Source organism: Antedon bifida, chromosome 1 (genome assembly GCF_963402885.1).
Source record: "Antedon bifida chromosome 1, ecAntBifi1.1, whole genome shotgun sequence".
Taxonomy (NCBI): Eukaryota; Metazoa; Echinodermata; class Crinoidea; order Comatulida; family Antedonidae; genus Antedon; species Antedon bifida.
In genome coordinates this window covers 27,245,151-27,267,783 of record NC_136226.1, presented here as the reverse complement: position 1 = coordinate 27,267,783, position 22,633 = coordinate 27,245,151, and the positions used below count along the sequence as shown (strand labels likewise).

At 30.2% G+C, this 22,633-nt stretch overlaps 1 protein-coding gene across 1 annotated transcript; it reads right to left on the bottom strand.

Moving 5' to 3' along the window:
• Positions 1–3,078: 3,078 nt before the first annotated feature.
• On the bottom strand, positions 3,079–20,846 carry LOC144848017 (uncharacterized). Its single transcript, XM_078704681.1, has 19 exons — positions 20,085–20,846; positions 17,577–18,097; positions 17,274–17,297; positions 16,672–16,828; positions 15,148–15,248; positions 14,049–14,140; positions 13,850–13,946; positions 13,351–13,448; positions 12,752–12,797; positions 12,275–12,495; positions 11,349–11,450; positions 9,194–9,379; positions 8,825–9,082; positions 8,149–8,355; positions 7,466–7,627; positions 7,003–7,314; positions 6,556–6,621; positions 6,171–6,390; positions 3,079–5,618 (listed from the first exon to the last, which is right to left on the bottom strand). The coding sequence occupies exons 2-19, from the start codon at positions 18,034–18,036 to the stop codon at positions 5,257–5,259; spliced, it is 3,171 nt and encodes a 1,056-aa protein (XP_078560807.1). The 5' UTR covers positions 18,037–18,097; positions 20,085–20,846; the 3' UTR covers positions 3,079–5,256.
• Positions 20,847–22,633: the final 1,787 nt, after the last annotated feature.

Genomic DNA, 22,633 nt, shown 5'->3' with positions numbered 1-22,633 from the left:
TTATCATTTCAACTTGATCGTTTTCAAACGATCGTCGTTGAACTGTTAACGATCAACGAGACGATAGCGTCGAATAACGTCGACAGGAAAACAGGCTTAAGGGGGTTTTAACCATATGGGAGACCAACGCGGTATGTATGGCTTGTCGTTCTATGATATGGTCGTACCAACATAATATAATCGGGGTGCCTTTTTGTGAATGATCACGAGCACCTATCCCAACTTGTTGTAAACACGTCAAGTATACCTTTATCTATTTGCATTATTAAGATAATCTTTTCTTATTTTTACACAAAATGTGATTAAAATACATTTATTTCCTAATATTGCTTGTAGGCATAGAGATGTTTAATCAGTGCCACCACAACCATTGTAAACATTTATTTTGTAAAATGACTTCTGGTAGATATAACGACAATGATAAAATAAGCATTCATGTTATGCTAAAAACATATAAAGTATTAGAATACAACAAATGTAAACCAAAGTCAAAACGGTGAATATATTGAATGGATCTTTATTGGGTTAGAATTATAATACAAGTGGATTAGTAACAAAAATATGTTATAATAATTAACGTTTATTAAATGCCAAATAATTAAGAAATGTCAAGAAATTTAAAGGTCATACTAAGAAAGGAAATATATATATTTAACATAATTAGAATTGCAACTGGTGTACTTTAGTCGTTTGTACTAAATAGTACGTAAGGATTTTATAGGCTTCTCAGATAAATGTTATATGGTGACTGTTACAACGTAGAAAACGCCATTTTCAAATAACCGTTTATGTAGAACACCGCTTACTACAGAACATAAGCTGTTGATGTTTCTACATTAACGGTTGTTTCGACATTAGCTGACGTTTTCTACATTATAAGTTGTAACAGTGACATGTATGTCCAACATAATATTTACTTTTACTATTTCAAATCAATCAAATCCAATCTAGTTTTGTTAAACTTGATGCGTGTATTTTCACTTGAAGTATGCACGAAAAAAACGAACTAGACTAAGTTGATTATTGATATATTGTATTCAATGATATGGTTGATCTAGCATTGACAATTACGTACTACCACTGTGGTTTATTTTTAAGCATATTATCCACATGATCGTTTCAATCGTCTCGAGTCAGAGTATAAAATGTCTGACTTTTGCTATTCTTCTCTTAGTGCGTGATTGTATGGAAATGATTTCTTGCCATTCATTCTTGTCATTTTTTGCTTTTAGTAATAATCATGATCACAGTTAATACAACATATTTGTACAATTTGAAATAAAATAAACAAAGTAATAATAATAATTTATATAATAATAATTGATTATACTTTGGTATGATAATACTAATCTACTTACCAGGGAATCTTATTCAATAGGAAAACACCATTATGTATTTGTTGATCACTCAGAAGGCAGTAAATCTATGTACAAGAAACACGTTAATCCTTCAGAAGACAATTGGCTGACATGCAACAACATAAATAAACCAGGCTTAAGTCATCAAATCAAACAAATTGTACATGTATCTACCTTTATCAAAACTCTATGAGTAGACTGAGTTAATCAGAGAGCGTATGAGAGAAGTAACAAGACAAAACCAATGAATGAAGTAGTAGTTCCCTTATTGCATCGATTGATATAGCATCGACAAATGATAAAACAACCGTTTTGGTTCATTTCGTTCATACAATTGTCCATTGTAAACTTTTTTCGAGTTGGTGGCATTATGTTGTGTTTTGCTCGCAAAAATGGCTGATTTTCGATATTTTCCCTTAGTAAGTTTATAGAGTAATTGTATGAAATGGAAATCAAATGTTGTAAGCTTATGTCGTATACAAAATGTATATTCATATAATTTCTTGTATCTTGTTTTTTGTTTCTTTTCATGTATACACTGATTTAAAATGTAAGCATATAAACGATTTATTTATACTTAGAGGAAATGAAATGTTTTATCTAGGATCAGCCTCGCTGAAATATCATGAATCTGACTACGTATTTTTTACATGCAAATGAGCAAACCTTTACAACGTAACAAACATTCCTCGCTAAGTAAGTGTATCCCTCTAACGTTTGGTGACAAAAAATTTTTCATTAAATAATCCCCGTCTACCCGCTCATGTAAACAAATATAGATTAATTTCATTGTCAAAACAATGTGTACATATGGAAATAAAGAGGGGCCTGCCTCAGTATTACATATATCAAAACTGATTGGAAGCCTTTTAATTAAAAAAAAATTATAAAAACGGGAGCGGGTTCTCTTTGGTATCGACGACCATCAGCTTAAATAGATCCACTAAAAGCAGGGTGTGAGAGGGGCGAGATAACCGAGCCTATTATTGGAATAAATTCTGTATCTTCACTGACGCAAGATGAGAGTAACTCATTATATAATGTATTGTATTGTATAGGTATTTTATGTTTTTACCTTTATTGTCGTTTGAATGATTTTTTTTTATATTGTTGACTTTTAATTTATTCTGTTTCCCAAGACTAAAGCCTAATATGTAAACAACTTTTGATGTTCGTGGTTAGTTTTATAGTTGTTCTAGGGGCATGTGTATATTTAACATCTGTTTTTGAGATTATATAAAAAAAGGTTGAATCGTAATTAGTAGATCAGGCATGCATCTAACGGATACAGTTTATGTATACATTTAAACAAATTTTTATCATGAAATGTGTCCATTAGATGCATGATGCATATCAGAATTATGATTCTTAAGTTCACATTTATCATAACACGTTAATGTTAATTACGCTAAAAGTTAAATCGTACTTTACAAATCAATTCTTTTGGAAGCAAAATCGGAAGCGTTACCACACATAAGCATTTTCTTGATGATACAGTGTTTGTGTGTTTTTGTATTTTTCAGAAAATATAAAGCTTGTGATTTTGTATCTAGTCTAAGCTGATAGATCGTCAGAATGATACAATTATATACAGTAGCTCCATGGAGAGAGAGGATGTGCATTCAACCAGTTCACATATTGGAAAAAATGGCTAAAATAAACATTCATGCTATATTAAAGCACATAAAAACAGCGTAAAACAAGTATTTATTGACTGAAACATTATTGGGTAATACATTACAAACATTGGATTAGTAGTATAAATATATACAATTAATTATACTTGTTAAATACCATATACATATTAGGAAAACATTTGATGAAATAAAACTCAGTGTTAAGAAATGCTAAGGTAGTATTAAGAAAGGAAACATATCAAATGTATGTAAAACGGAAGACAAACCATTAGTGCAACTTACCTACAAACTTAGGTCAGATGTGGTGAAATAAACCGGTTTTGGGGGTTTTCAAGAGGGTCTGCAGGAGACTAGACCCGACCCCCGGGGTCAGGCTGACAAACTTTTTTGGAATGTCTTTGATAGTATTAACATTAAGGGGTCAAACATTTTGGGTGAAATGGGGTGAAATCATATGTTACGGGCTTTCAGACTGTCCTTGATTGAAGAAGGATGGAGGTAAAATTAAAAATTTAAAACCCGCCCTGGACCGGGTATAATTGCTGGTAACATATAATAATTTATGTTAGAATTCCATTAGATGCATTTATCATATAGATCTACTAATTATGATTCAACTCACATTTATCATAACATCTTAATTACCTTAAACATTAAATCGTGCTTTATTAATAAATATTAACAATTGTTTTGAAAACAAAGACGTAGGCTAATTTTTTTTACAAAATCAGAACAATTACCATGTGCAAGATTTTCCTGGATGATAGGCTACAGGGATTTGGTAAGTATAAACCGTTTATTTTTTTAAAAACTTTTTAGAGTTATACAGTTTGTAGGATAGAGGGAGAGAGAGGACGTGAACGTTCACCCAGTTCACATGGGGGGTATTAAAAAATAATTTAATCTAATCTTTATATTAGTTCACATACTTATCCAATCTACGCCCTTAGAAAATGTACTTCAGGCATAGGATCGGGGCAAAATAACCATGTAAAAAAAACACACATAATAATAATACAAACAATGTAACAAATCACAAGTAATTGAAGATTTATAGAATTAATCTTTATTGGATTAGTAGAGAAATATCTTACAAAATAATTAATAATAATTGTTATAGATACTAACTAATTATTAATTTTAAAAACAGCAAAACAAACTCAGCTGCCAACTGAGTATTTACTTTTAACCTTCATTCATACACAAAATAACACTTAACATTGATTTGAAAATTGCATGGTTATTATACACGTATGGTATGTAAACTGAAAGACAAATTGTTCGTGCAACCTAACTACAAACATTCACGCAAAATATTTACAAAAATGACAAAATCTGTAAAAAGTGCAGATTAAGAAAATGTGTATTGTTCAAAGGTAAATATTACATTAAACCTTTTTCAACAAGTTTCAGAATGTCCTAAAGCTATTGATTATAAAGATATTGGTTACTGAACTTGTACTTAGTAATAGCAATATGACTAAATGTTATGAGTCCTCTATTGCTTACTTTAACAAATACAAAAACAAGTTTTTGACGTACAAAAACTACTCGTGAAACAAAAGAGGAAAGTGCAACTGACCTTACAGTTTAAGAACAGTAATTAAGTAATGGAATGAACACATTAAAACATATAGAACATGAAAATGGTTATGAAAGATTACAGATACAAAAACTGGTTAAATTACTTACCAATACTGTATAGTAATTAGTGATAATATCCTTGGGAAAAAATACAATGTTTACTATTTGCGTATAATGCATTTTAAATAATATACACGATGTTGGGTAAGAAATCTTCTGACGACGTAATCATAATAGTTATCATAATCAAATTATTTTATGCAAATGAGTGTCGGTATCTGAAGAAGTAAGTTCAGTTCACTTAATCAAGACCGTTTCGTCTACAAAAAAATGAGTTTTTGTTGAATTGTTCACAGTATATTGCCTTACAGTACCTTGTTTTATTATTATCATTAAAATTATAATATTTTTACAGTATTTGCTTAGTTTCATGTTTTATTTCAGTATGATATAATTAATTGAACAATACATTTAAATATTAAAGCTGTGTATATAATATGTATCATTCAATATCAAGATTCTTTAAAAGTATGTCATGTCTCTCGATTCAAGCATCTATTTTAAACAAGATCTAAGTAATTTTCGAAAAACCGTGTCTTTGATTTAAGTTTAAGGCATGTTGATTCTACATAACTCCCTAAATACATTGTAATTGTTTGTCCTTGATTCTACTTTGCTCATTCTTCTTTACCTGAAAGATGTTCCTCAATTAAACGTACAACATCATGACGATTCATCTCAATCATACATTTCTTAAAATCATCCAATGACAAACCTTTCTCAGACCATCCATGCATTACACACATAGTAGGACTTTTCATCATATCCTTCATGTAGTCGATATAACAATCATAGCCAACCTTAGAGGCTACACCACGCCAATCGTTAAATTCATCTGAGCGTAGAGGGTCCAGGCGAACACAAATCTGCATCATGATATCAAATGGTAGGATAGGTGAATGGATGTCTTTGTACGCTCCAATAAGAAATCGCAGAAATGGTGGAACATTTGAGTTTACTTGTGCCGTGTCTTCGCATGCTGAAATAATACAAATACTTTTTGTTTTATTCATGAAGTAGTTTTTGACTTATCAGTACTGTATCTGCACATATATAGCATTATGTGTCTAGTATTACAAATAAATTTAGTTCAGTGTCACACGTGTTGCCTGTATCATGGAAAGATAGAGGACCCCAATGGAAATAAGTTTTCTTTTAAACTTTCTTGGGTTATTCCTCGGTTCATTCTATTAATATTATTGTCTTGTGCTTTTTCTAAGTTATGTTTTGAGTGAACCGAATAAACTAAACTAAACCAAGGATTTGTAATGTAGATTTCAAATTTGAAAGACGTATGAGACACTGTATCATATCATTTAAATACAGTATAGAATAGTCTTTCTCAGATTCTCATTTCTTTTTATTAACGGAATCATACAACATAACTATTAGTTTGTTTTTTTATTATTATTTTGGATATATACATTTTGACTTATATCCAAAAAGGGAAAGGAATAAGTGTTGCAATAAATTATATTTTCCAGCTACTTTCTCCTTTGATACTAGGTAATTATTTCTTTTTTTTTTGTACCTGGATTTTCTTCCTCCTTTCCAAACAAACATCTGATTCTGCTAGTATCCATTCCACCATCTGGTCCACAGCGAGGCGTTGACTCTAGGCATTCTTCAAGTTTGTGCAAGTGGATTTTTTCCATTGGACAAACGTTGCACAAAACACAGAATGTAAAAACAACACGTTTCATCCATTTGTGACCAATGTCCTGTAGGTTTGTTTCAATGAGTTCATGTACCTGTAAATCAGAAATACAAGAAAATGCAGTGATATATTACTGTTTGGTTTAAGCTAACATACACACAAAATGCCTTTACTTGCAGTCTACTTTTTTATTGTTAAAATACTTTCAAATTAATGCTCTAGAACATTCAAATAAAAAGAGCTGTAACCCAACACACACCTCTTTGCAGACACGTGGGGATGGTTCAAGCTGTTCACCACCAACTTTAAGTCTGTAAATAACCACCTATATAGAAAAAAATGTCAGGAAGTTTGTATTAGATACTGAAGTCAATTACTTAATTATTGCGAAAATTTCGAAAGTAGGGTTTTTTTTGCGGAAGCTTCTAATCATACTACTAATAACCATGTAGGCTACAGCAATGTTATATTACCTGTTATGGAAATTATAATTCATTATAAAATAGGTCATATTCTGATTAAAATATTATATATTATAATATGTAGCAAATATAAAATAGAGAATTATATAACAAAATCATAGTATTAAAATTGTTAATTCTATTAAATGTTTCGAATTTAAAGAAAATAACTTTGGATGTTCTATACTTCGTGTTTAGGATTTAAAAACATACATCTACACTTGTTGCAAGCACTCCTAGCCTACCTGGATACACGATCTTCTTTCAGGTAGGATTCTGATGATTGCATCGTGATTCTGATCAATGTATACTTTCACCTGCTGGTAAAAGAGCCTAGGATTATATCCTTTATCAAGCTTCCTCTTTTGTGACCAATGCACAATTCTTACTACGAGTCGATAGTACAGTCCTTCAGGTAGGAAACCATCAAAGTCAACGTAAAGAACTGCAGCAGTTTTTGACTTTGTCAGTTTTTCAAGTGACACCATTTCATCACCTTCATCTTTCTTTAGTAGTGATGGCACATAGAAGAGGCGATCGTCTTCAGTACCTGTTGCCTTTTTGAATAATTATAATTTTTATTAATTATTTTAAACATACTATTGAATCTTTTTGGTTGTATTGGGTGCTAAATATTTACATAATTCTGTGAAACCAAATGATTCAAAATCAAGCAGGAAGTTTTCTTCACCGCTACCCTAACTATACCTTAATTGCTTGAGTCTTGACACACAGTAAGTCAAACTTCTGTATCAGCTCTAATAGTGATTCAAATTTCTCAAGAAAGTCTTGCCACATGCGTTTAAGTAGTCTCACCTCCAGGAGACCCTCTTCATCTAGTTTTTTCCAAGAGCTTCTAAACTCTGCCCACTACAAAAACAGGATTAAATATAACCTAAAATAGATTTTAAGTAGTATACAACTAACTTATGCAAGAAGACAATATTGAAACAATAAATGGTATTATTAGGCTGCTGGAAATTATGTTTTTACAATGTTGACTGATAATTACCAAATGATATATTAATAAACAATAAATAAATGGTATAGTCGTTATCTCGGGACCGTTCTATGGCCACCACCAGGTAGACTTACTTCATTAAGGCTTCTATGAATGGATGTACTGGTTGGGAGCAGGAACGCTAGTAGACCAAACCCAGTACCGTTTTGATTACGATCAATCGGGAAATTACCTCACGATGGTATTATTAGGCTGCTGGAAATTATGTTTTTACAATGTTGACTGATAATTACCAAATTATATACAATCAGCCAAAATATATTAAGTGGACCTATGAGTTAAGCACTTTTTAAATGTATATTTCGCAGAAATAAAACATCTTTATTACAACACAAATACAGTAAAATAGAATTAAATAAAAATCTCATACTTGATCTGAAGGATCTTTAACTGTGATAACTAGCTTGAAAATGAAAATCAACCATTGCGGTATTATTATGATGATATCATTGAGGGCGCTATCTGGTGTATCTAGTTCTCCGTAGTAAATGATGTTACCAAGGTCATGATGAAAATGCAACACAGCAAACAATTGATCCCGTTTAGTGATATGGCACTTGGAAGCTAGTTTGGTTACCTGAAATTACAATACACAATTCAAATATAAACAACATATAAAATCAAATACATAAACATTTGGAGAATTGGCACCACCACCAACAAAAAGAAAAATGTCGACTAAAAAAAGATAAGTAACTACGAAAAGGAAGTGAACAAAATACATCATCACACATGGAAACAAACATGCTTGATTACAATTGTGTTTTCAAAAAAACGCTCTTTTTATTCCTTGCCTCTGTTCCAACTTACAGAGGTAAATGTACTGCATGCTGCTAAATGAACTGTGAACTGGAAACAGCTCATTGACCTGGATTTTGTTACATAAGGTGAAGAACTTGATTAAAACATTGTAAACCATTCTTGTATCTCTTTTTTTTTCCATTCATGTCAAAAGCAATACTTAATCAAAACTCCCAAAATTATTTTTCCTGCACAGGGTAGTATATCCATATCCCTTGTGGTGTACATACATAAATTATACTTGCCTGCTTGAAGGTAATTGAGTGTTTAATTTCACGTAATTGTTCAATTTCATGCAAGAAATTCAACCATTTTAATGGCATCTTCTCCCCCATATATGGTTCATTCTTAGCTACCTCTGTGATATGATCTCTAAGTTCAACAATGGATTTATCCAATGGTGACCTGATACTGTTATCAATGGCATAGTACTTGAACACAATGTGACCTTCATATGGTTTTCCCTTAAATGCTTTCCTTAATAGTGAAAACGTTTCATCAGTCTACAAAATATCAATATGGATGTAAAAAATATTATATGTTTAATGGAAATAATGTAAATAAAGTTTGCCCATGCTGGTTCCTAATGATAGAAGCTTAAATATCATACTCACAAGAACCCGTCTCTCTTCATCATTGCCTGGCAGACTTTCTCTATGAGTGCCCACAATAAATATAGGTGGTGAAAGTTGTTTCAGGTTTGACACTGGATTGTCTGTTGTACTGGTATTTGAGTAGATTGAATGTGACCAGAAAAGCACACGATCCAAGTTGGTCATATAATGGTCAGCATCTGAAATCTATTGTTAAACAATAGTTACATAATTGTATAAAGTTATAACAAATACTAAACTTCCCCATAAACTTATGCAAGATGCAGTAAATATGGTTTAAGCCAATTCAAAATAAAAACAGAAGTATCACTTTTACTGTTTATCTTATTAAACATAATGACTACAATTCATGTTAGTTAAATTACTAAAACTAGTTAATCTTACTCGAATAGTAAATGCACTTATTAACAATATAATCTCAAAGTCAAATAACTTTATGTTCAATTAAATCAAATTTAGTTTGCATACAGAAAGTTCACATATATAAACAGTCATGGCTCCAGGATTTCCCCGACGAGGGGGCCGAATTCCTCCGACAGGGGGGGCCGTACGCGCGAAAGAGGGGGTGGGTTTGGCCTCAGAAAATTTTGAAAAAATAGATGCTTACACACTGTTTAATAGGCTAGAGCAACTGTTTCCATTACATTTAATAACAATGTCACATAATGTAAATTTAAATAAATCCTTCCTAAATACTCTAATACGGATCTTTTTCGACGAACTAATAATAAACTTTGATCGAAAAACACAAACGAAATGAACATTTGGTAATGCGGCACTCCGAAAATGCCTCGATAGTGCATGTGTTTAGTGTACGACTGTGCTTTGGTGGTCTGTTAACCTCAGATATATACCCTATAGCCGGGTGAATAACTCAATGTAATTTAGTATACAATGATTGCCGTAATCGTCGTGTCTATAACACAAATCAATAAAATGTCAAATACACCACACACGTTTTATTTTTTCGGCCGCGTACATAGAACAAGACATTTCATGTTTATGTTATGCCTATGAAATAATAATAAAAGAACATCATGTTTCTCGTTTTTTTATCGTTTATACTGCATACCATTATATAAAAAACCTTCATACGCGAGAAAAAAGTTCACGATATTACACTCTACTCTGTACAGGGGTGTAAATATACAGGTCCACGCTAACGCTTGCACACCGACCAGTCGGAAAATGGTGTATTTTTGGAGAGTGATGACGTCAGCATTCACACAAGGAGCGAGCTAAGACAACGTGATGCTGGTAGTGGGAGTGCATGTGTTTTGAAAATAACTCAGTTGTGGGTATTTTCCGAAGATTTTAAATCTCGTTTTCTTTTTAAACTCTTGAATTCATAAATAATAATTAAACTCTTATCTTAGCTCTTTCACTATGTAGGCCTATTTACACAACTATAGCTCTAGCCTACTCTTCTTAATTAAAAGAGTCAAGTGCGTCGAATCCGCGTCTAGCGACGGTCGCGGGTTTGGTGCATCTTTTTTTTCCCTTTAGAATTAAGGGGGGTGGCTAGCCACCCTATTCACCCCCCCTAGATCAAGATTTATGCGCGAAAAGAAACGTGACCAGACCCTGTTTTATGGTTAGGGCCAACCGCTTCCTTTTTCCCAATCGAACCCAATTAGTAAATTGAAACAATTCGTAAACTCAACCGTGAGAACATAACTCGTACCTTTATCCCTGTATGAACGTACGTCGATGCGTAGTTGCAAATGAATTTCCGATTTTCGTCTGGAATCTGAAAAATACACATTTTGGTCCCTGGATGTAATATGATACAGCCCAGATATGTCGACGCGTATACCGCAGTGAGCCGGCCGGGCCATGAAAGATTCGTACAAAGAGACACCGCCAGACAAATGCGTACCACATACTGTGTACTTCGCTGTCAGTGTATCGTACGTACGTTAAAAATGGAATGCCGCAGTTACTTAAAATATATAGTAGTACACTTAATATGGTTTTATTTTTTACCAGAAAAGAAATGATCATATTTTTCTCCCCGACAACTTTCCCCGACGGGGGGCCCCCCCCCCGGCCCCCCGCTGGCGCCACCACTGTATATAAAATCAAACTATTACTTCAAATTATTGTTTGAAATAAACTATTACTTCAAATTATTGTTTGAAATATCTGTACCTACCTTCCCATTATCTCTATGAAAAATCTCTACTCTAGATGGTGCATTGAGGTCATGACAGAGGTTGAAACAGATGATGTAAATAGCACGGGATACCAAGAACATCTATAAAAAAAAAAATCAACTTAATATAATTACTAAATAAGCAATACTTTCACATATTCTTAACTTGATTAAGAAAAAAAAAATTTAAACAATTACATGAAAAAAAACATAAGTGAATTAGCTTTTTCTGATCAGATATTTGAACCAGTTCAGTTTATAGACATGGATATTTTATATAAATTTTATTTTTGTATAAATAGGAATTTAGCCTGCCTTAATATTCATTGTGTTCAATTGCAATTTTTTCTATCTTTTTTGTCATATTTATATGGTGTTGGTTTTTTTGTAATATCACGAACTTGTGTAAAAACAATCAATATTGATTGAACAAGTTGTACTGCACATCAGTCTCGTGTCTAAATAAAGTTTATATAGCAAGATTAACTCATCACTTGCACTGATGAAGGGCTAGTGTTGCCCGAAAGCTCTGCTAACTTTTCTGGCTGTTTACTTTATCGTTTTGATTTAGCTTTTCGCTTTTTTTTTTTGTATCTCCATTGAGATCCAGCCACTGATACCCACAGCATTGTCATTTTTTTCAGTAATTTGCCTTTGGATTTATATATATTCAATTCAATATTTCAAATTTTAAGGAACTACTGAGTTTTAATGGATGGCAATATATCACATGCACTATATAAAATCAGCATTAGGAATAACTAGGCCTGCACTGGCATTTTAAATTTATTTTGCACAATGAATGAATAAAGTTGTCCTAATTTTGAATTCCTGTCAGTTGAATCTCTGAAATTAAAAAAATGAATAAATAAATGAGGGCTAATAATTTGAAGAAATACATATACAGCCTATATGACCGCGACTACCTGGTGAGTAATGTAATAAAGATCTTGTCCAGCAAAATCCCAGATGCTGAGAGTCAGATCATCAATTGTCTCTTGTAACTCTTCACTCTTTTCTAACATTGTATTCTGTTCATGCTTTTCCTTTTCTTTAAGGATGTTTATAAGGCGTTCCATAACCTCGTCTTGAACCGCATCTTGAACATCCGGTGTCATCGGTGTAGCATGGTTGACATGTGAAGATGCTAAATTTGTAATTAAACAATATTCATAATGGAATACTTGTAATGTAATGTCTTTCCTAATAATTATATTTTATACACACCATAAAACTTTTCAGCTTGTGGATAATGAATGGCATGCATATGCTAAATTAAAATATACATACACTATACCTATATCCTATTCATGTGTACTTACATACATTAAATGACTTAACCTTGATATAATTATTGTGTAACTACTCTATTAAAATAGATGTAAAATTCCATTCAACTTTACCAAATTCTTCATGTTCCTCTATATTTCTTCCAACTTCTCTTGATTTCTGTATAATCAAAATCAAAATACAGTAAAGATACAGTAAAAAAGCAAATGGGAATTCAATAAGAAAAATAAATAATTACAAAATGAAATTGATTGAAATATTAGATTAAGTGACAGATCAAGGATAGTTAAGCACTAGGGTTCTTCATTTAATATGTAATAAAAATCAAATCAAAAATACATTTATTTAATACATTGTATAATATAAAGTGTTGCAAAGCATGATGTAGGCCTATGTTCTAAAGTGATTAACATGTTGCTGCAAACAATTTTGTTTAAAGAAAGTTGCCACATAATTGTAATACTGATACCACAGATTTAATATTAATTGTTCTCTCTAAAAACACAACATAAACGATTTAAACTGAAACTTTAAAAATTATGGAAGTCATTTATTATGTACACACTAAATAAACCAAAGCAAATGGTGGAGGAGGCAATGGTCAAATGTTTGTAACTGTATTAGGTACATTTTAGATTTCCACCACCTGGTATCCTTTTTTCTTCTTTTGTTAAAGGTTTGTAAAAATTATATATTATTCAGAATTTTGAACCTGATGTTTTTCTTTTTTTCTTTCCATCGGCAAAACCGTCATGAATTTTTCCCGAACAGCTCTTATGACTCTTTCAATCAATGTTTCACCTTTTTTCTCTATCGAACAGAAAAACAGAAATGGAGACATTTAAATGTTTATAAATAAGTTGTTGAATGTGGGCACTCATTATTTTTAACTACAGGTAAACTTATTTTGGACACACATAATCAGGGAACATCCCTATTAAGGGGACACTTTTCCCATTAAAGAAAGGAGTGAAAATAATGCTTTAACACTACAGCCAAACCCCTATTTTGCAGGACATTAAACACAATAGACATACTTGAGATATGATGAAGATTATGCACATTATATTATAAACATTAAAACAAATTGACAAAATCTGTATTGCAATTCTACCTACCACAGTGAATGTGTGGTGATATCAATCAACTCACACTACTGAATAAGAGATGTACCTTAAAACATGGTAAGGCCCATAAAAGAGATTGCATACCTTTGTGTGAGGAATTTATTGGACTTGCTTCTTCTGGTTCAGCAATAGTGCCACTCACTTTATTTTCTTGTTTTTTCTTGTCATCTTCTCTTAACCTCTGTATATTGCAAACAATGACATAATAAATGACAATAACATATTGATTCAAAAGTATTGTTTAAATGTATAGTTGTGATCATCTTAATCATATTGTTCTAACCTCATTTTGTTTCTCTTTTTTATCCTGCAAAATATCTGTTACAATGTTTTCTGCAAGAGCATTTACATATTCTTGTCTTGCTTTATTCATTTCTGTAAATAGTACAAAGTAATGCAAGGTTTAATCTTTGCATACATTTGTCACCATGAATTTAGCTATTTACGTATACACACCTTTCCAATCTCTAATATTCAGGTGGGAAATGAATCTTTAGAAATAATAAACATCAGTAACCTAAGTGATGATAACCATAGCTGGAAAGTTCATTTGTTCTATAAAGTCGATTACAAAAGCGTGCAGCAAGCAATGTGACCAAATCTGTCGTAATTATGTTTTCTCACATAGCTGTGACCCTTCTGGCACCTGCCATGTGATGCTAACAAATCTGGCATAATTTACTAATATCTGGCATTCTTTTACCCTAAATCTGGCACCCATAAATTGACGTAAAACACTGATTTGTCATGTAGTCTATAAAATGGTATCCGTATGTGATAAATTAACAAATTACCAAACTGATGACATTTAAGGATTCAAACAGCAGATTTGTTCATATCTGGCATGTATTTAAAAAATTGCTTTTTGGGTTGTTGAGTGGAAAATTGCATAATAAAGGCCTACCAGGCGATCTGACATCCAAAGCATCCATTTTGGATTTTGTTTTAATATTTGTTAAAGCTTTGAACAACATTTGCTTTAAGAATTAACAATTTTGAATTTATTTTGACAAACGCAGAGATTATGCTCTAGTTCTTCTATTATACAGACTTCAAAAATACAATAGCTGTACAAATTTAACAGCACATTTCTAAAATATTATAAAAGAAGCATTTTTTTCAATTTTTATATTTAAATTTATTTTGCTGTAGTTTAGTCTCTCTCTTTGATTTTTTTTTAAAGATTATTTTTTTTATATTATAACAAGATGCCTAGTATTGCACCTTAATTATTATCCTGTAAATATATGTTTAAAATAAACAATTAAAAAATAAAAAATTGTTTCACTTAATTATTACCGGTACATTTAAATTTTTGAATCTTCAAATTGTATTTTGTAATTTAATGTTTATGAAAAATATAAAAGTACAGTATAATATACCTTTATTTTGATTTGGTTTCCAGTTAGTAGTATGCTTAACACTAATTGTACATGACAATGATGCTTCAATTCCATCAGTCACTTCCTCAGTAACATTGAATCTAAATAAATGTTGGAAGTACTGTATGTTATCACACCTTAAACAAATGTTATACAACAATCAACAATATGTAACAATGAAAATCACTCAAAGAATAATATTTTATATTATACAGGTTTTAGTAAATTATAGTAGACTCGCTTCGCTCGAGTACCATCTAGGTCGTGCCCACAGATGGTTACACAGTAACTTCAGTGTAAAGAAACAGTTTTTTTAAATGTACGTACTGCAGGGCTATAATACATTGTAGTTTACAGAAATGAATAAATAGACATGATGATTTATGTAGTAAACTAAAATTAGCACCCGGGAAATTACTTCCAAAAGAGAAACTTGTCACAAAATGAGTCCAAATTTTTGATTTGAACTCATATAACATTAGGGTTGAGAGATGGGGAAGAAGAGGGATGCAAAGAGGAACAATTTTCAAATATATTCTTCATCCACTCAGTAATGAAATATGTTTCCATGTTTTATGGGCCTATAAATAATATACCACTAAATACAGAAAAACATTTGTGATTTAATACTTTTTTTAAAATTGTCATGTAACGTTTATATTTTTTGTAATTATTAATTAATGAAAACGTTGAGAAGCAACTGTCAGTAATAAAGTTTATTTGTATATGTGTTTATATATCTAACAGTAGGGCCTACCCACACTCACAGTAAGAAATTTGCGATTCAAATGGCGACCAAAAATGGTTAATATGTATTTACAGTATTGTCAAAGTATTGCAATACTATATCTGAAGGTTTCAATTTATCTGCAAGGGCCCATAAATTTACCTACTTGAGTTAAACCAAATAATTATACTGAGACTGAGAGAATGTTCCATTCATCGCAAATCAATACATATGTATAAACATATATTAAATCTATCAAAATAGTATTTTTTAAAGAAAATCTTCAAAATTCAGATGCTGTACTCGAGCTGTTCAACCGGTTTTCAGCTATTAAAAACAATTATCGTAGATAAGGTAAATGCGAAGAATCCTCGTATTTTTCAAGATGGACATCCATTAGACAGTGTATACCACAATCAGAATTTGTGGCAAATCGTTGAATCTAAATTCGTTTTAATTGTCAATAATTAATTATCTAACTCAATTTAATTAGTAAACCGGGTTACATCAGGTGGTTAAAATCAGTACCGAAAGTACGAACCAACTTTACAGTATATACCATCGAGTAAACATTCTAGAAGTAACGCGCGATTTATCAAATTTTGCCCTTACGTAAATGTATATATATAGATTACATACATTTATAATTTTCTGTCTGTACACAAATATTAAGTATACAGTGTTATTTTAAATTGTACTGCGCAATAATGTATCAGTTGTATTTGTATTGGATTTTATAAAATTGACGTTTTAATTGCCTCGAACTCATAAAAGCACAGAATGATTAGCCTACTTACGGTTGTCCAGTGAATGCTTTGGTTAGACTTGTTTTCCCAACACGTTCTTGTCCTACAAGCATTAGACGTGTTTGGTATATAGGTTTGCTGCCTTCTTGTATGGCATCAAGAAATGCATCATTAGCCTCCTGACCTCTTGCCAACACCTCAAGAGGAACTTTAAAGACACAAATAATGAAAACACACATTTATTACCGAATTATAGGTATGAGATTTTTTGTTTTAGATTTTGAGAGGTAAAAGTCTAAGGCAGAGAGTTTGATGTAATGCGATCACTGTTAGTAAAGCAGAACATAAAATACAGTCAGAATACACAAATATAGTTTAATTAAGTACTGCATTATCTGTCCGTGATGATAAATTACTTATTGTTCATTATAACAAAAATATCTTACCTGGCTATTTTGAGAGAAAGAGAACATGTTTCGCTTAGTAATATTATTGGCCAAACAAAAAAAATATTATACTAAATAGCAATCAAATCGATAATTAAAAACAATTAAAACAATTATAAACATTAAACCCCACTTAGGACCTATTTCTTTCCATTTCTTATTCAATATAAACATTTACTACTATTTCATAACCAATTGTTCACTCACCATCATTCAGTTTCTTCTGTTGCACTGAAAAATAAAAAAAATAAAAAATATTATATTTGATGGTCTACTATAACAATTAAATATCACCAGCATTGAACTTGTAGTGTAGAGCCAATTAGCTATATGCAATTGTATACATTGTATACTCTTATGGCTCATGGTAATTACTTTATATTTTTTAAATATTCAATAAACAAAATAAAGATAATATTTTGACTGAAACCGGTCACACAATAAGACATGTGATTCTGCTCAAAACAAACAATGATGGTACAAATGACATACTGTACTACCCGTACTTACCAAATGATCTCACAATAGTAAGTACATGATTCAAATCTTGTTGGTCCTTCAGAAGCGCTTCAAATGTCGTCAAAGATTCTATAGTGTCTTCAATGTTGCCTTGAGTCAATCTGCTAATAAAATTCCACACATTTTCAGAATCACTCTTTTCAATATTACAAAGCTTCGCAAGGATTTCAACTTGTTGAGTATTTAATGATTTGCCAAGTTTAACTAGCATTCGTCTGTAACCTGTGATTTTGTTTAGCTGATTCCATCTACGATAGTTCTTGGATAATATTTGAGGTAGTCTTTGAAGTCCTGTTATTTCAAATAATTCAAATAACAGATCACAATTAACCAACAGCCAACTAATTTCAATGTGACCTTCTGAATGTAATAGTCTAAACAAACTATTAGCTGATGCTGCTTCTAATGCCTGTTTATTGCTGATTATGTCATAGAGGGCGACCTTCAGCATCTGCAGATCATTCACTTCAATTCCACTTGAAAGTTCATCTATCACTTGCAAAAACTCATCCCTGCTCATAAAAGAGATAAGGTAATGTGTAAATATTCAATTTTATTTTCAACTAAAAACAATATTAAAAATACTATTGCTTTCAGTTTTAAATTATTTTATATATTTGAAATATAAATATTGTTCTTAATGCGTATTTTTAACAAAATTGTTTACTTTATGTTATGGTTTGGTCTTAAATGTATTAATTTGCACATTCATTATGCACATTACATTATATGATATGATTTAAGCACTATAGCAACAATCTAAAAAAAATATGTTTGGACAATAATCTATTATATTTTTGAAATTTATACAATTATTTCAAATAACCAAATCAGCACACAGTTATAGTATCATTTTTCAAATATTGTTAAAAATAGTATATTTACATAAATGATGTCTGAATAGTTCTGCATTGTTAAACTATCTTCTCTATTTATTGACGACCAGAATGTTATTTATTGTTACTTTTTTCACTCGCATTATAGTAAGTTTAATCTTTTATTTTGTTAATATTTTTGCAATAGTGAGTCATTCAGGCTAAAATCTCTCGATTTAAACAGTTATAGTAATAATTATAACAAAATATATAAAAAAAGATCTATTATATTAACTCTATTTTGTAATTTAAAATAAGTAAATAGAGTAAAAAGTTTTATCACTTTTTGGGGTAAATGAATATTTTTGTTTAAATAATAGCTTATGAATATATTTCATAAGTATTTGAAAGATTCAATACATAATTCCTGAGGAGTAGGAAATGCAATTTTGATTCTGTTATATAATAGTTTGTTGTAATAAAATTCACAGATGTAGAAAGTGTCTAAAGGAAACATTATTATATTATATTATTAACGTTTAATATTTGTTCTTGTTATGTTGGCAATAGTGAGTTATTTATGCTGAACGCTCTTGATTTTATTATGATTTAAAAACGTATAGTATGAATCTTTAAAAAAATGTGACAAAAATCTATTATATTAACTTATTGTTTTAATTTATAGGCCTACAATTTTAACCAAATTAACACAGTTATAGTATAATTTTTTTTGCAAATATTTTTTGTATAAATGATAATTTATGTATTTATTATTAATATTATACAATGATTCAAATTAATACAGTACACGCAGTTTTTAATTATTAGTTCTTCTTAACGATATGGCGGGGAATACCAATATCAATGAATTTTAATACATACATTCTTGAGGTGTAAGACAGTGTCTAAATGCAATTTTTATTTGGTTTTGTTTTGTCTTCACAATAATAATATATAAGTCTACTCATGAATTTATATTTCATTATACTACTTGTTCTTTTAATTGCTTTGAAATATATTACATTTTTAGCCGTTTTCTGTAAAATAAAAAGTATTATAGATTCATTAGTACGTAATTAATAATTCTGCATTGTTTAAATTATCTGCTCTATTATTTATTGATAACCAGATGGTTTGTGTATTGTTATTTTCTTCTCTTACTCATTATATAATTATTATTACTGTATACAAAAGTTATGTGTTGCATCTTTAAAGTAATTTTCATTTAAGCAAATTCGTATTACAAAAATTCTACATATGCAAGGGATGAGTTGTGACAAACGGTGACAGAGACGTAATAGTGAGGCACTAAGGTCTAAATGCATTTTGTTAATGATTTGTCTTGGTCATAACATGCAAGTTTATTCATCATCTTATTTTAATTATTAACCTTTTAATTGTTTATATTTACTTGTCTGAGGTGTCTCTGTAAACAAGATATAAGCTTCATTAGTATGTATGTATTAGAAAGTGCAGATTTAAAATAATGTTTATTCAAATAAATGCGGTAGGCTTAATTGGTATAATAAATAAAGTTTTAGTTTAAATCTTGTAAGGTTTATCGCAAATAGTGTGCGCGAAGCATTGTGGGAAGTATTTGGAAGCAAATTTTCTCGCGAAATCAATTGTTTTGTAATAAATGTCACACTTTAGTTAACAATAGATAGTTCAAGTTTATACTTACTCTCTTTCTCTTCTCCTTTCTCTGTAAAAAAGTATTAAGATTCATTAGTATGTTTACATAAAGAATGCCTGCATTGTTTACATGACCTGCCCTATTATTTAATGACAACCAGATTGCTATGTATTGTCATTTTATTTTAAAATAAATATTTTGTTTGTCTGACAAAAATCTATTATATTAATTCATTTTGTAGTTCATAAAATTATTTCAAATACCCAAAATAGCACAGTAAAATGTAGTATAGTATAATATTTTTTCAACATTTTTATGTTTGTTGAAATAATAATTATGAATTTATTATTAAAATTATTTGAAAGACTAGAGGGTGAGCTCCCTTTGCTCACTCACTCTCTAGTAAGTGTGTAGACGATGGATCTCGGTATGTTAAATAATGACTCGGTTAAAAACCCTGGTTATACCATATAATTATTGAAATGCTAATTGCTATTCGTAAAAATAAACATAATCTGTTTGTCAGTGTCTTTTCTAGACTAAATAAGATGAAGAATACATCATTTTAAAGTACCATGTTTATTGTTCGGGGGTGGGGAGTTTGAGGGAGGCGTTTGTTTGTAATATGGTAAAATTTCATAGTAAAATAAATTCCCCTAGATATGAAGAAATACAAGACTATAATTAATCAAAAAGTGATAAATTCTGTAAACAATTTTATCAAAATGCTTGGTAAATTGAAGATATAGCAGTCACTGAATTCTTATACAAATAGAATTGTGTTTGTGTTATTATACAATATTGTGTGTATAAATATATGTGGTGGGGTGTATATTAGAAGGTGCAGATTTAAAATGTTTATTCAAATAAATGTGGTAGGCTTGGTATAATAAATACAGTATTTAGTTTAAAACATCAACAAACACCACACAATGACATTCAGCAAGGCATTTTAACGTCTTGCAACATGGGCCAATAAGATTTATCTCAAATAGTGTGCGCAAAGCATGGTGGGAAGGATTTTGAAGCAAACGTTCTCACAACGATATTTGTGATAAATGCATCTCGGGTCCCAGTGGTACATCTGAGGATACCGTGCAACATGTTCAAACCTGCCAGCAACTCAACAACTCCATTCGGCTGTCGGTGTTCACCTGATTTCAAACAAATCTATGATGGCCACCGTCAGTTAATTATTTTATATTATATTTAAAATATAAATATTGTTCTTGGTTATTTTTAATAATTGTTTACTTTATGTATGCTTTGGTTTGTATTAGTTCATTCATTATGCACATTACATTACACTACTGTACTTTGAAGTGATATATAATAAAATATTTTCTGACACTGCATACAATATACATTTTGTAATTATTTCCAAAAACTAAAATATTAAGGCTGAAAATTGTATTTAAAACAAGTTTTAGGAAAATGTGTTTAAAGACAAATCTATAATATTAATTGATTTTACAATTTGGACAATTACTGTATTTGAAATATAAGAAAAGTTGTAGTAGACTAGGACTACCATTTTTGTAGTATACATATTATTTGTGGCTTAAATGATAATGTATAAACTTATTTAAATTTAAAGAAATTTAAAATATACAATACAAATTATTTTATATTTTGAAGAAATATCTAATAAAATATCCAAATTTTAAAAAAAATTGCCTATGAAAGTAGGAAGTATTTGCCACTTTGACCATACAGTAATATGCTAGTACACTCATGAGTTTATATTTCATAATGTTACTTGTACTCTCAATTGTATTTTGGAATATATTTCACATTTTAGTAAATAATTAGATAAAGTTTATGTTTTTTCTTTACAAAAAGTATTAATTCTTTAGTATGTTTACATGAATAATGTCTGATTGAATAGTTATGCATTGTTTCAATTACTTGCTCTATATAATTAACAACCATACTGCTAATTATAGTAAGTTTAATCTTTATTTTTGTTACTATTTTGCAATAGCAGGTCATTTAGTCTAAAATATCTTGATATTCTTATCATTTAAAAAGTTATAATTAACAGTAATAATATTTATTTTGATTCTGAATATAATAACAATATATATATAAACAAAGATCTATTATATTAACTTATTTTGTAATTTAGACAATAATTTAAAATAACCAAATAAATAGAGTAAAAAGTTGTATCCTTTTTTGGGGTAAATAAATATTTTTGTTTAAATAATAACTTATGAATTTTTTTTATAACTATTTGAAAGATTCAAATTAATACAGTACATGACATTCAATACACACCTTCTGGGGTGTAGAATGTGTCTAAATGCAATTTTGATTCTGTTTTGCTTTAATAAGTGGATAAAGTCCATTCAGTTTACTTTAATTATAATAGATTTCAATCTTGTTGTAATAAATTTCACAGGTGTAGGAAGTGTCTAAAGGAAACAGTAATAGTAATAATATTGAAGTTATTCATCATTCAATTTATATTTCATCATACTGCTTTACATTGAACTTTTAAATAATACATATAATATAGTAAACTTATTTTACAATTTGGACAATTAGCTAAAAGATCCAAAAATACAGTCAAAAGTTGTAAGATTTATTTTTTT

Bases quoted from the DNA above. Each gene is read 5' to 3' on its own strand.
- LOC144848017 (XM_078704681.1), bottom strand. From the start codon at position 18,036: ATGCTGAAGGTCGCCCTCTATGACATAATCAGCAATAAACAGGCATTA. The intron at 17,298-17,576 runs GTAAGTACGGGT...TTTATTTTTCAG, and splicing joins TACTATTGTGAGATCATTTG to TGCAACAGAAGAAACTGAAT. The intron at 15,249-16,671 runs GTAAGTAGGCTA...ACATTTATTTAG, and splicing joins AAAGCATTCACTGGACAACC to ATTCAATGTTACTGAGGAAG.